The sequence below is a fragment of the Photinus pyralis genome, unplaced genomic scaffold (assembly GCF_008802855.1).
Source record: "Photinus pyralis isolate 1611_PpyrPB1 unplaced genomic scaffold, Ppyr1.3 Ppyr1.4_LG6, whole genome shotgun sequence".
Taxonomy (NCBI): domain Eukaryota; kingdom Metazoa; phylum Arthropoda; class Insecta; order Coleoptera; family Lampyridae; genus Photinus; species Photinus pyralis.
The window spans coordinates 31,872,377-31,884,698 of NW_022170663.1; the positions used below are offsets into that span (position 1 = coordinate 31,872,377).

At 34.5% G+C, this 12,322-nt stretch overlaps 2 protein-coding genes across 3 annotated transcripts; one reads left to right on the forward strand and one right to left on the reverse strand.

The window, feature by feature from the left end:
- Positions 1-3,517: 3,517 nt before the first annotated feature.
- On the forward strand, positions 3,518-4,525 carry LOC116173105 (alpha- and gamma-adaptin-binding protein p34-like). The gene has a single exon (XM_031490391.1). It carries the CDS (start codon positions 3,594-3,596, stop codon positions 4,386-4,388), a length of 795 nt encoding a protein of 264 aa, XP_031346251.1. The 5' UTR covers positions 3,518-3,593; the 3' UTR covers positions 4,389-4,525.
- Positions 4,526-8,609: 4,084 nt separating this feature from the next.
- On the reverse strand, positions 8,610-10,960 carry LOC116174186 (Golgi resident protein GCP60). 2 transcript variants are annotated; one of them, XM_031492060.1, is made up of 6 exons: positions 10,770-10,960; positions 10,434-10,722; positions 10,203-10,381; positions 10,000-10,151; positions 9,715-9,940; positions 8,610-9,378 (listed from the first exon to the last, which is right to left on the reverse strand). In XM_031492060.1, exons 1-6 carry the CDS (start codon positions 10,954-10,956, stop codon positions 9,041-9,043), a joined length of 1,371 nt encoding a protein of 456 aa, XP_031347920.1. In that variant the 5' UTR covers positions 10,957-10,960; the 3' UTR covers positions 8,610-9,040. The 2 variants fall into 2 exon arrangements, with proteins under 2 accessions (XP_031347920.1, XP_031347919.1); XM_031492059.1 differs by having other exon boundaries at positions 9,715-9,955.
- Positions 10,961-12,322: the final 1,362 nt, after the last annotated feature.

Here is a 12,322-nt window from a genome sequence, read left to right on the forward strand (position 1 = left end):
AACAAATCAAATAAAATAAAAATTATAAAATAGAAACAGAACAAAAGAAAACAATAAAAATAGAAAAAAAAAACAAATAGAAAAAGAAAAGAATAAAAAAATATATGAAATACAAAAAAAATTGGGCCCCAAGTTTGTGAAATTATAAAACGTCGGCGGTGTTCAATTCAGCATTAATTGATAATGCAAGCACATTTTCAAGTTCAACAAATGAGATGTCGATTGTTGGCTGGGGAAAATGTTGAATTAAAGAAATTTCAATGATTGTTTGTGCATATATATGTGCATTTCTGACGTATTTTCATGCATATAAGTCCGGTCCGTATAGTTATTACCTACAGTAAATGGAATGAAAATGGCTAAATGGATATACATGTACATGAGAGAAATGAAACGTCGCCATCTTACACACAAATAACTTCAGCATTTTTACTTGAAAATTTGCAGACATATGGTGGTATACCTACTTGAAAAATGAAAAAAAGGTTTTCGCCTTAAGGCAAGTAACTAGTGCATTTACCACAAACAGTACTTCCCGAAAGGACATGTAACAGACTATTTATGCGACAATGGAAAATAAGTTAAAAACTAAATATTCTTATAATAACAAACTTGGCATTGCTGTTTAAAATACACGATATGTCTGCCTTTACTAAAAGAATTTTTGATTACAACTTCAAAAAAATACCTCCATAAATAAGGATGGAATTGCGTTGCGCATGTGCAAATTAATTGTAAAGATTTTTCTTGATTCGGGTGACAGAACTAGCTACCGAATGCAAAAAGAATGAACTAAGTATTTTGAAAACTGTAGGAGTAATTAAGGCTTCGGACATACGGCATGGATTAGGTGACCATAATAGGGCTTTCCAACATGGTTTGAAAAATGCGCTAATTATACATTTGAACGATGCACACCACAACTCAAAATCTGACGTGATCTTGGGAGATGTGTAATTAAAGGATTAACAAACATTTGTCACTTGTATTTATATTGTTGATTTTCAATAAATAAATAAGACCTTAATTCCTAGTTCCACAACCCACAGCTATGGTTAGCATGAAAGTCAAGCAGTACAGCAGATATCGGATTGGTGGGAGGACATCAATAAAACACTTGAAAAGCACAAAACAAGTGTTTTATGCTACCAGAACAACTAATATGTAAAAATGAGATTCAAAAATTATCACTAAGAAATAATTTTTTTATCGTGCAGTACAAAACAGCAATCCTGTGTTCAGTAGTTTCAATGTTGTCTCAACTTGAATCCCCACCACGTCCATCTGGCGCACGCGCAAATAATTGTAGTTCATTTTTCGTTAGTGCTTCCACATCTTCATGTTGGGGATTAAATAGCTACCAAATTTTGCCTCAATATTTTTTATAGAGATATAAAGGTTTATTAACAACAAAGTGGCGTTATACGTCCAGGCTGCTTCGGGAGGTTACGTGTTTTGTGTTCTTACTGTCTGACTTCTTGTTTGGTTAAAACTGAAGTTTGCGATATAGACACATTTCGATATCTCAAAAACATACACATATTTAACAAAAATACCTTTTTATTATATCGTAATCAAAAATCGTTTCGTCTTCATTACTCATTTTAACGCAGTTTTTGTTTTGTTTACTTGATCACCGTAAAATGAAAAGTGTTCCAACAAAACTATTGCATAGACATATGGTATGTATGTATGTAGGAACCTTTGATTATATACTACTATTCCCGCGCGAAGTTTATACCGTAAGCATCAGGGGTTGGAACCGGAACCGTTATTTAAGGTATTATGATAACCGGACCGGTACCGTTATTAGTGCCAAGGATTCGGTATTTTTCGGTTCTGTCTCTCTTGTAGGAAGAGTAGACACGTTACATTTCAAGGTAGCAAAGGAAACGATCTAGAGAATTCGAGAGTCAGCATATCATACTTTCTGGAAAGTACACGTCATATCGGCTCTAATTCTTTATCGCCGATGACCGATTCCTTTATCGACTTGATGACCAAAAATAAAATCTTGCCTTCTGAACTACGTTAAAAGTTGTAGAAATTGCATTTTAAAGTGAGCGAAATTGAACCAAAAACCGTAGAGAGTTGAAGAGTGTATGAGGAAAGCAATAGTTGAAACTACAGCTACGTAGAAAATGACAGGCAGTTGACAGAGGTGAAACGAAATGCGTAAGCTAAACATAAGTTTCAATTATACCTAATGAATATATTTATGCAAAAGAATAATGTACACACTTTAATTTTGTGTATTATTTATTTTCTATAATTAATAATTTATATTTTTAAATAATCATTTTATTTATTTTTGTTGGAACTCTTAAAAACCGAAAAAAAAACTAACCGAAACCGGTACCGGAACCCTTAAAAATAATTCTACTAAAAAGTGCGGAACCGGAACCTATATTTCATATGGGTTCCAACCCCTGGTAAGCATCATGCGCATAATGATTTGGTACAAACATAAGTCTATCTCTTTTTTTGGAACATACATTTTAAGTGAATGCGTTATCCATCAGTAGTACCTATACATATAATCAAAGGTAGGAACCATTGAATTTATAACTATCTATAAATTCAATGGTAGGAACCAACTTCAAATATTCACTACATCTCCGGGAAGACTTGCGCATTCTCAGAAAAATTAATTTTTTACAAATGGTAGTTGGTGTTTGGATTTCGGTGTATCTATATCTAGTGACTTTAGCGATTCAGAGTAAGAGCGAGACCTCTGGTTGCAGCACATTGAAATTAATACAGGTGGGAGAAAACCGCCATTTTGTTTATTCACAATGGCCCTGTGATGTGTCACGTTATTTTACTTAGTTACCTACAATAGTACAATGAGATCAAAAATGAGTTGCTGTCGAGTCACCTTTGGAACTTTTGTTTACATGGGAAATCATACTTAAATTGAACTTCCAAAGGCGACTAGACAGCAACTCATTTTTGATCGCCCGATAGCATATGTGGCACCCGCTGGTGGCGAATTTAACGTAGGATACGGTAAAACAAGTACATTATTGCCCGTTGATTAATGTTTACAGGTTTACTCCTTCGAAAAACACTTCGTTCGTCCAGAGTTTCTTGTTGTGTTGTTAGATTCAGTAATTCATAGAGACATTAATACATATAATACGGACTCTTCTGTAAAATTCATTGGGTTGGTAACATTCTGCAGCTTTCCGAACAGACCATATAAGTCTCAAAGAAGAGAAAATTGGATGAAGAAAGTATAAGTACACTTACACATCTGTTTTCCTACTATTCTACATATTTTTCTTTTGTGTGCAATAATCCAATTTAAGGTTATTATTAAGGTGTTAAAACGACCCCTTGTCCGACTTGTTGCGTACATATGGTTTCTTGATATTTTTCACCCCAAAAGAAATATTAAAAATTGTGTTTCTGGGGACAATAATTCCTGTCAGAAATCGTGTTACGAAGTAATTTGCACGTTTATTATTAGAAACGAAACTGGAAAAACAGTATACTAATTTTTGAAAACACCTTGTACATCGAAACACAAAATAAATTTACATAACCCTATTTCGTTAAATGATATGAGGCTTGATTAAAGCTAGTAAAAAATGGAAAGTAAGTACTCGCTTCCCATCATTCTCATCGTGAGTAGCAGTAGTACAAAACCAAAATCGGTAATAAAACTTCTGACCGGTGCAACAGTAGTAACTGAAACCGAGAACGAAGTCTCCTGCACTTGGCAAATCGATACAAAGTACTATACAGCAGATGTCGATATTTATGGAATAACAGACACATACGATCGTACGAGTGAATTTAATAATAATGTAGATGCACTAATTATTCACATGGATAGTAATAAAGACACGGGATTGGAGGATTTGGTAAAGTGGCAGTCACTCGAAAACGATTGTGATCCTGAAATTAAGCTTCTAATATGCAATTATTGTAATGCTGAGACTAAGGTTAAAAAAGCAAATGCTATAGACTGGTGCTTGAAGCATGGGTACGAGTTGATCGAATTATATCCGAATGTTGTCAGATGCGAGGAGACAGAAGAGGACGAGATAATTAAGGAGAAGGTGGGAGTGGATCGTATTATTGAAGCGCTACAAGCACATGTATGGCCAAGTTTAGTATTGAAAAGCAAGCATGAGAATGTAAGTAGGCGCAACGAAGACATTGAGGAATCAAGTTCGGTAAATTCTAATCAGCTAAAAGAGGGAGGTTTCTTAACAAACGAGGCTACCGATGATTTTACTGAATTATTTTCTCAGTTACACATGATCCAACAGTCTATGAAATCATTACCAATAAGCCAACGAAAACAATGTGCAGAACAAATGGTGACAGCTTTTTGGCATGCAATTGGGGGCGACGAAGAGGAAATATCTGATATATAAAATAATCGTACAAATTTATTATAATTATATATGTTTATGATAATTATATATGTTTATGATAATATCACATATGCTTAAGAATAGGTAGATGTATTGTTTTTGCAGATTAAAGATAACGTCTAGTTTTTATAAATCAATATTGCTTAAATTTACATTGTAGGTTGTTCGGAAAGTTTAAAGGTTAATACTTGTATTTAATCTGTGTTATACGCGATCAAAGATCAGTTGTGGTTGAGTCCTTTAGAATTTTTCTTTACATAGGAAATCGTACTTAACATGAACTTCCAAAGGCGACTCAACAGCAACTCGTTACTAGAGTGTCCACACTCTAGATTATAGGCTATGAAAGAGTAGCAGTGGTGTATCTATCACGGGCAACAATTAGGGGAAAATCACAAGCACAAGTTAGATACCTACAAAGAAAATATAACGCACTCTTTGGTACCATACTTTGATTTAAATTCGCGCGTTCTTTCGTAAAACGTGATCCTACGAATCATGATCGCGAAGTAGCCGAAAGAAAGCGACTATGGCGAATTATGGTAAGTTGTCGCCACTGTCGTGGAGCAGGTCACCCGTCTGGAAACTGGAATCGTGTAAACACGCCTTTACAACTGTCGTTGATTTGTTCCACCCTATGAAAGTACGAATTGGCATCACTGGTGACTGATCTATTATAAATCTAAATAAAATTTTTGAGGTTACAATACAATTCTAAATATTTAAAAGTTAAAGGGTGAAAATATAATTTTAAAGTGCTTCAACATTTTTCCAAAGAGAAACAGACTAAAACAAACATTACGCGAGAGCCTTTTCTAAGATACGGTCACATTTCTAAATCTGTTAAAATGACCAAAGTGTTTCGTGCGGTTTGAAAACCAAAATACCTTATGGGAATGATAGGATTTTAATTTTATTTGCAATGGGTAATTTAAAATTGGAGATGGTAAACAAAAATCACCTGTTGATCAGCTGTAGATGGCATCGCATTTCCATGTTTGTTTTGGAGGGATCATTTACCGGCGTGTCGATGGCCGTTAAATCGCGGGAAATGTGGCCGTTAGCGCGCCCGGGAAAACGCACATTATTTACACGTACCCCATAGAGGTATCGCCATACTTCATCAATTGGACAATTTTCTATAACTCTAAGGAAATATGAAAAATGTTAACAAATCTCCAGTAAGTATATTTTGTTCTAATCAGAGGTTAAAAAAATAGCACATTATTTTTCAGCATTGAAATCAAGCCACAATGGAAGAGCCTGAAAATGAGCCTCCTTTTCGAGTTTTAAGAAGGGGGACACTCACTCCGGTCGTCACAAACATTCACGCACAAACACCAGAAAGTAAACTGTCAGCAAAATCACCAGACGAATTCATAATTCAACAGAGAGGCCGACGCTGTAAGCCGATTGTATGGTCTCCAGTGGAATATAACAAAAAAGATTTATTTGGACCGCCTCGTGATAAAACACCAGAAAGAGTCACACGTGGAGTGGAAATTAATCCAAAATTGAGAAGAAGATTGGTTATGAGTCCCGACCGGAATCTCACGTCATCTTTAGGAGACGCTATTGCGAAGAAATTGAAGGCATTATCATACAGTAACGATGAAATCACCCAGGAAGGTACATCCGATAATTTGTAAGCTGTTGTTTTGAAATATTAAGTAGTTAAGTATCCCACTATATTTTATTCTACCGACTACATTATCTAAAAACTAGTGTAAAATGTAATTTATAGAAATAAATCGGCGATGTATGTGGTAATAAAAATGACAAAAACTTCTTTTAATGGCTCATCCAATTGCAAACATTCGATTACTTAATTTACCTCTTCTAAGGAAACAACTATAGAATTATGTACTTGGTGTAAGTTATTTCTGGAAAATTTTTAAACATCACACTACATTGGCTATGCATTTACCAAAAGGGCCCAAAGTTGGGAGTGAACTTGTGTAGGGATGGATTAAATAAAGGCATTCATTGATACATTTAAGAGAAGGGTGTTCAATTCGAACATTTTATTAATGATGTTCTTTTACATTCCCTGAGACTATTCTGATAGTGATAGTGTAGATTTTCTATACGCACATTATTTAATTTTAATCACTTTGTAGTTGAAATTCAGTTTGATTCATTTCTACTTATAGTGTAAAAAGGTGGAACGTGTTTTAAATTGTGAGAGAATTTGTGATTATAGTAAGGGCATTGTTATTTAAACAATGGTAAGGGTATAAACGATATGTGAAAAAATCAAAATTAATTTATAGATTCTAATTTAATAACGACCATAAAAGAGACTAATCTGCCCCTTGAAGTTAAGGTAAAAGTTCCAACAACAGTGTCAAATTTCATGTTCGGCCACGTACGTGGGAAAGAGACAGCAAATAGGTGTAGTTTATCAATTGTCATACTTCTATATCTACTTGGAGTTTTCTTACCAAAATCACGACCCTCGGCGTTTTTATCAAAACGCAAGACAAAGTATAGTATGTGCGAGTTTATGAATAATGTGCGATTAGAGGTAATCGAACTCTAAAGGCCAAAATGAAGGGGATGAAATGCGAGTGTGGACTGTACTGCAGTCGCCGGAAAACTTATTCAATATAGGTACTCTTATTTGAATGTTTATTTTTCAAAAACATTTGAAGATAGACATATATACCTATATCCTATATGCTCCCACGGACTTGTTTTGTTTGTAGGAAATTTAGTCCTATATGTATATAACAATGCCTATACCTTTCATCGCATTTTCCAACGACGATGTGTGCGTAGTCACTATCACTGTTCGCAGTTCGCCCGCACGTCTGCCTGTCCGTCCGTCTGAGAGATTAACTACAGTTTTGAATATATAATATTTAGTGCATCCTTTTTGTATTCGGAAGCTTACAGCTCAGGCACCTGAGGCAAAAAATATTTTTTCTGCGAATGCCCAAACTACACATCATTAACTTTCCTATTTGTAAAGATATTTTTTTAATAGAGATGCTTCTATTCTAGTAATAGTAAGGTAAACACATCGCATATTGTAAAAATCAAATATGCGAATTAGCATACAGCTCAATTGAAACTTTTTTTTATTTATGAAGATATTTCGTTGAATTTTTAACCATATAGACACTTTTAATAAAAACAAACATATATACTACATAGGTACTTGTATAGTTAATCTGTGATAGTACTAATCAAATGTGCGATGGGTAGTGCGCCTCCGTCTTGATATAACATTAATATTGTGTACCATTGATTTTGTAAATTTAATTACGTGCTTTATTCATTACAACCAATTAACAATATATATACCAGTCTTGAAATGAATTGATTTTTAACAGTAATTATTATCACTTACAAGTTACACATTTTATAACATAACTCAAGCGCATCGAAGTTGGAACTGAATTCGAAACACAATTGCATGTTACGTCACATCCGCATTCGTTCTTTATCACCGATGACTAATCTTTCATGGCGCCTCGATGTCTATGGGGATTTCTGAAATATTCGCTACAATATCAAGTTATCGCATGGCGCAGTCAAAATAAATGGGGTAATAAAGACGAAAGAGAAATAATATAGGAGAAAAAGAGGTAAATTGAAAATAGAAATAAAAAGCAGAGTTATATGTACTTCTACAAATGTTTTAAACAATGCTTGTACATACTATTGGCACAGCTTACTTGGTGAAGACGCTCTACAGGTATTGGAGACCTTGAATGTATCCTTGAGGATAAGAAAAATAAAAGCAAAATTTTAGGCAGAAAATTAACTAAGAGAACTCAAGGAATAAATGCGAAGAGTTTGATACCTTTGTATCTCGTTTCGTTTCATGGCATACGACAATCGAGATTGTATATATACAATGGTATATATTACACCGAAAAAATGAAGATACAAACGTAAAACATATCACATTTTCGGTGGAATTTGTGCGAGATAAACTCACGCTAGCGATGTCTAAAAATGCCAAACATTTTTATCAACCTGTACGATGAGATAGATTAAAAAAGAGGTCATCGATATATTGGTGCTTTTTAGAGCCGAATCAAATTTCTTTTCGCTTTTTAGATTATTTCAACAACACAACTCAAGTACATTCTGACAACAATCAAGCAAAAAGAAAAAATATATAAAAATATAAAAAAATACCCCTAATCTAATTAGTCAAGAAGGTAAATCCAATAATTTTTAAGGTGATATTTTGAAATAAAATGTAGCTAAGTATCACAACATATTTTATTATATTTTATTCTCTAAAAACTATTACAAAATGTAATTTATAGAAATAAATCAGGTAAGCGATTTATGTAGTAATAAAATGATAATTCGAAAAATTCTTTTAGTGGCTAGCCCAGTCGCAAACATTCCATCACTTACAGTTGATTTACTTCAAAAATTTATATAAACGTCCACTCTCCAGATATCAATCAGAAACTAGAAAATTCACAATTGATATTTGCGAACGACAAATATTTACAAATATTTAGTTCAGACATTTACTACTCGATTGGAGTTTTTAAATTACATCAATGGTCCATACAATACAAATAAATAATACTTTTAACAGTACAGTTTTGAAAAATCAACAGCATTTAGGACTAGAACGTAGCAAAAGAAAAAAGAACAGTACATGAAGACAAATTGTTTACCTACTGGCTGTAGTACACCCTATAATATAATGTTTTGGATCGCCATAAGGAATAGGAATTATCAAATTTGAGAAAGTAAACTCCCTGCCCGGGATACTGGTGTGAACCTGCATAAACCTCAGTCTGGCAGTCTCGTCTATATACGGGAACGATTTCCATAATAACTGGTTTGGGTGATGTCTCATTGGCAATGGACCCCGCCTCGAAATCGGACGGATTTATTATTTCATCATCCTCTAAATCGTCCAAGTCTTGTATATCTTCATCGTCACTTTCAGAGACGTGTACTGAAACTTGGTCTGTTGTAGGGGTTCCGTATTCAAAGTACACCCCAAAACCTGCAACAAAGCAACATCAACTATAAAGGAAAGTAAAATAATGTGGCGGTTTTGATTTCCATTCTTGGCTTCAAAAACTACCTTTTTATCAAAACTTTTAGCAAAAGTATTCAAAAACTTCCTAAATATATTTAAATACTTTCCAAAAGTACACAAATAAAAAATACTTCTAAAAGTATTTATGCTTTCAAATACAAATACAATACTAATATAAGTATTTAAAAACTTCAAATACTTGGTACTTCCCAGTTCAGTCTATGTACCTATAATAATAATAATATAATAAAAAAAAGTAATTTCACAAAAATGTATTTAGCATGCCACAATCACACATACCAATATCGTAATGATCAGTAGCGAACTCCCAAAATATTCGAGCTCCATCTTTATGTGTTGGTACCCTTACTGTTACAGTTTCACCGTGACCGACTCTAACCACGCTGTCACCTTCTGCTTGAGAAATAGTCTGTTTGAATGCCTGAATATCGGCCCTGGTCCACATACTAGCGGGCACCAAAGTTTCTTCTAACGAATCCACACTATTGGCATTTACAAAATCATCCTTTACACAAGCATTCTGTAATAATCCAAATACTGATAGCCGACCAAGTAAGCACATACCAATTCCTCTGTAGCTTCCAATTGTTTCTTGCCATTTCGATTTTCGTTTGTTATGAGTTCTCCTCTTTGTGCTGCTTGTAGTTGCTGCATATATTGTATGTAATGCTGTTCTTGTAGCTGCTTAACAAGTAGTCCCTGTTTCTCAGGATCTCCTAAAATACTAACCAAGTCAATTTATTTGTCCCATTAAAAAGAATGTGAACCTGGATATTGTTGTTCGGCATAATTCCTAAACTGTTCGTAAGTTTGCTCGTTGAGGGCTTGTTGTATTTGCCTCTTAATCGCTTCTTCCCTTCGAATTTGTTCTTGTAAAACCTTTTCTTCCGCTTCCCTCTTAAGTTGTTGTTCGTGTTCGAGGACTCTGCGCTTAGTCTCTTCCTTCCTACATGAAACAATTAAATTTGCTTATAACAACAAATGTCGGAATGCATTACGCGATTCTTTCCTGTTCTTTTTTTTCCATGCGATGTGCCTCTAAAAATGCTGTGAACAAAGGGCACCTCCTACTCAGTAACTCTATAAAACCAGATCTCGCTTGATTGACATCTAACTTTCCCAGCTTTTGCCATGCAACCCGTCGATCACGACCGACCACATCTAAAGCACCCAACGGAGGTAATTTGGAAATTGCTTCTGATAGAGGACCATGCAAGACCTGTTGAGAAAAAGCTACCAACGATAGTTTATCTTCGTAACTAAGATGAATAGCTTTGCCTTCTTTTTCTATCAACAGACATTAGTGGGCTTAACCTAAAAGAAGAGCAACTTACCCTTGTAAAAACTTAACGCTAACTTATAGACTTCCTCAATAGATAAATCGAAGTTAGATATTTTTTCGCCATTTCTTTCGAGGGTTTCCGGTGGATCAGCATCTATATTAATTTGCAAACTATTAAATTTTTCTTCTACCTGTATGTTGCCACCTACGGTCGCCATTGTTGATATTGACGACAACATTTACAGCTGTCATTGCTGTCAAAGTACTCCCAAAACACCAAAATATTTAAATTTAGAATTTTTAGGAGTGACAAAATTTATTAGCACTAAACTTAAATTAATCAAAATACGAAAATTCCGTTGTCATTACGTAAATATTCTTAAAATAACTTTCTTTGTCAAAGCAATTGAATAATCAATAGTCAAAGATAACTTTTAAGATTCAGTGGAAATTTCTATTAACAGTCTGACACTAATCAGGTATAAAAAGGGATATATGAGGTACAGAATCCATATGGAAAAAAGACAGGTTGGTTTACTCATTGAAACTTTTTTCCGGCGCTATGGCATTGGGACGCAAGACCTTAGGACACGAACAGTACACCGCCAGGGGAATTGACCGCAGACATTAGGACGCAGACATATTGGGACGCGCGTAGATGTTGGAATGCTGACATCAGAACGCGAGCATCATGTATGTCACCTTACAAAGTAGAGATTATGTCGCAGAGGTAGGACAATCAAAGGTATAATTAAATTAAACCGATGTTATTTTACTTATCTCATCTGTATATGCCTTTATTCATTGGTAGTCTATGTGTCCTAATGTCCGCCTCCCAGTGTCTGCATCCCAATGTCTGCGTTCTAATGATCGCGTCCTACTGTCCCCGTCCCAATGTCTGCATCCTAATGTCCGCGTCCAAATGTCTACGTCCTAATGTCTGCGGGTTTGCGGTTTATTGTCTTGCGACCCAATGGCGACGTCCTATTGTCTGCGTCCTAATGTATGGCAGCCTAATACCCGGTCACTATTGAAACTATCCTCTCTGACTAGCCGAAACCGGAAGAAAGAATAGATAATTTTCACAGGAAACATTCCCGCTAAATACAAACATATTGAACTTTTTCTGTTTTCTTTTGCCTTCCACTTTGTATGTACAATCAGCAGAGATACAGTTATTTTAAAAAGCTGCAGCACGACTTTTTTTTAAATAAAAGAGAATAGTTTTCGTTATAATGATAATAGTAAAATCTTGTAGTTGTTCCCCTAGTAGGACTATAAATTTTATAGTCCATTAAGATCTTTTAGATTATTAAACTTACATTGGTTAAAAAATTAAAAAATATTATTTCAAATACGTATTCCAAACTCTCAAGAAACCCAAAACCCCCCAACTCCTAAAATCTCACATTGAAACTTTTGGTACCTACTTGGAATTTCGGAATTTTGACATTTTTGTTAATATTGTAATTTTTGAAATAACAGTTGTCTAAAATATAAGATCTCTTTTTTGGGTATAACTTAAGGATAGGATGGTATATAATATTATCTAGCCTCCTTTGGTATGATTGTAGTAGAATTTGAGTTTACGATTTTAGAAATTTG

What these genes read in the sequence shown, in the direction of transcription:
- LOC116173105 (XM_031490391.1), top strand. Translation starts at nt 3,594, where the DNA reads ATGGAAAGTAAGTACTCGCTTCCCATCATTCTCATCGTGAGTAGCAGT.
- LOC116174186 (XM_031492059.1), bottom strand. Translation starts at nt 10,956, where the DNA reads ATGTTGTCGTCAATATCAACAATGGCGACCGTAGGTGGCAACATACAG. An exon ending in TGCCGAACAACAATATCCAG is followed by an intron (nt 10,152 to 10,202) that starts GTTCACATTCTT and finishes TTAGTATTTTAG; the next exon opens with GAGATCCTGAGAAACAGGGA. An exon ending in TACTGATCATTACGATATTG is followed by an intron (nt 9,379 to 9,714) that starts GTATGTGTGATT and finishes GCTTTGTTGCAG; the next exon opens with GTTTTGGGGTGTACTTTGAA.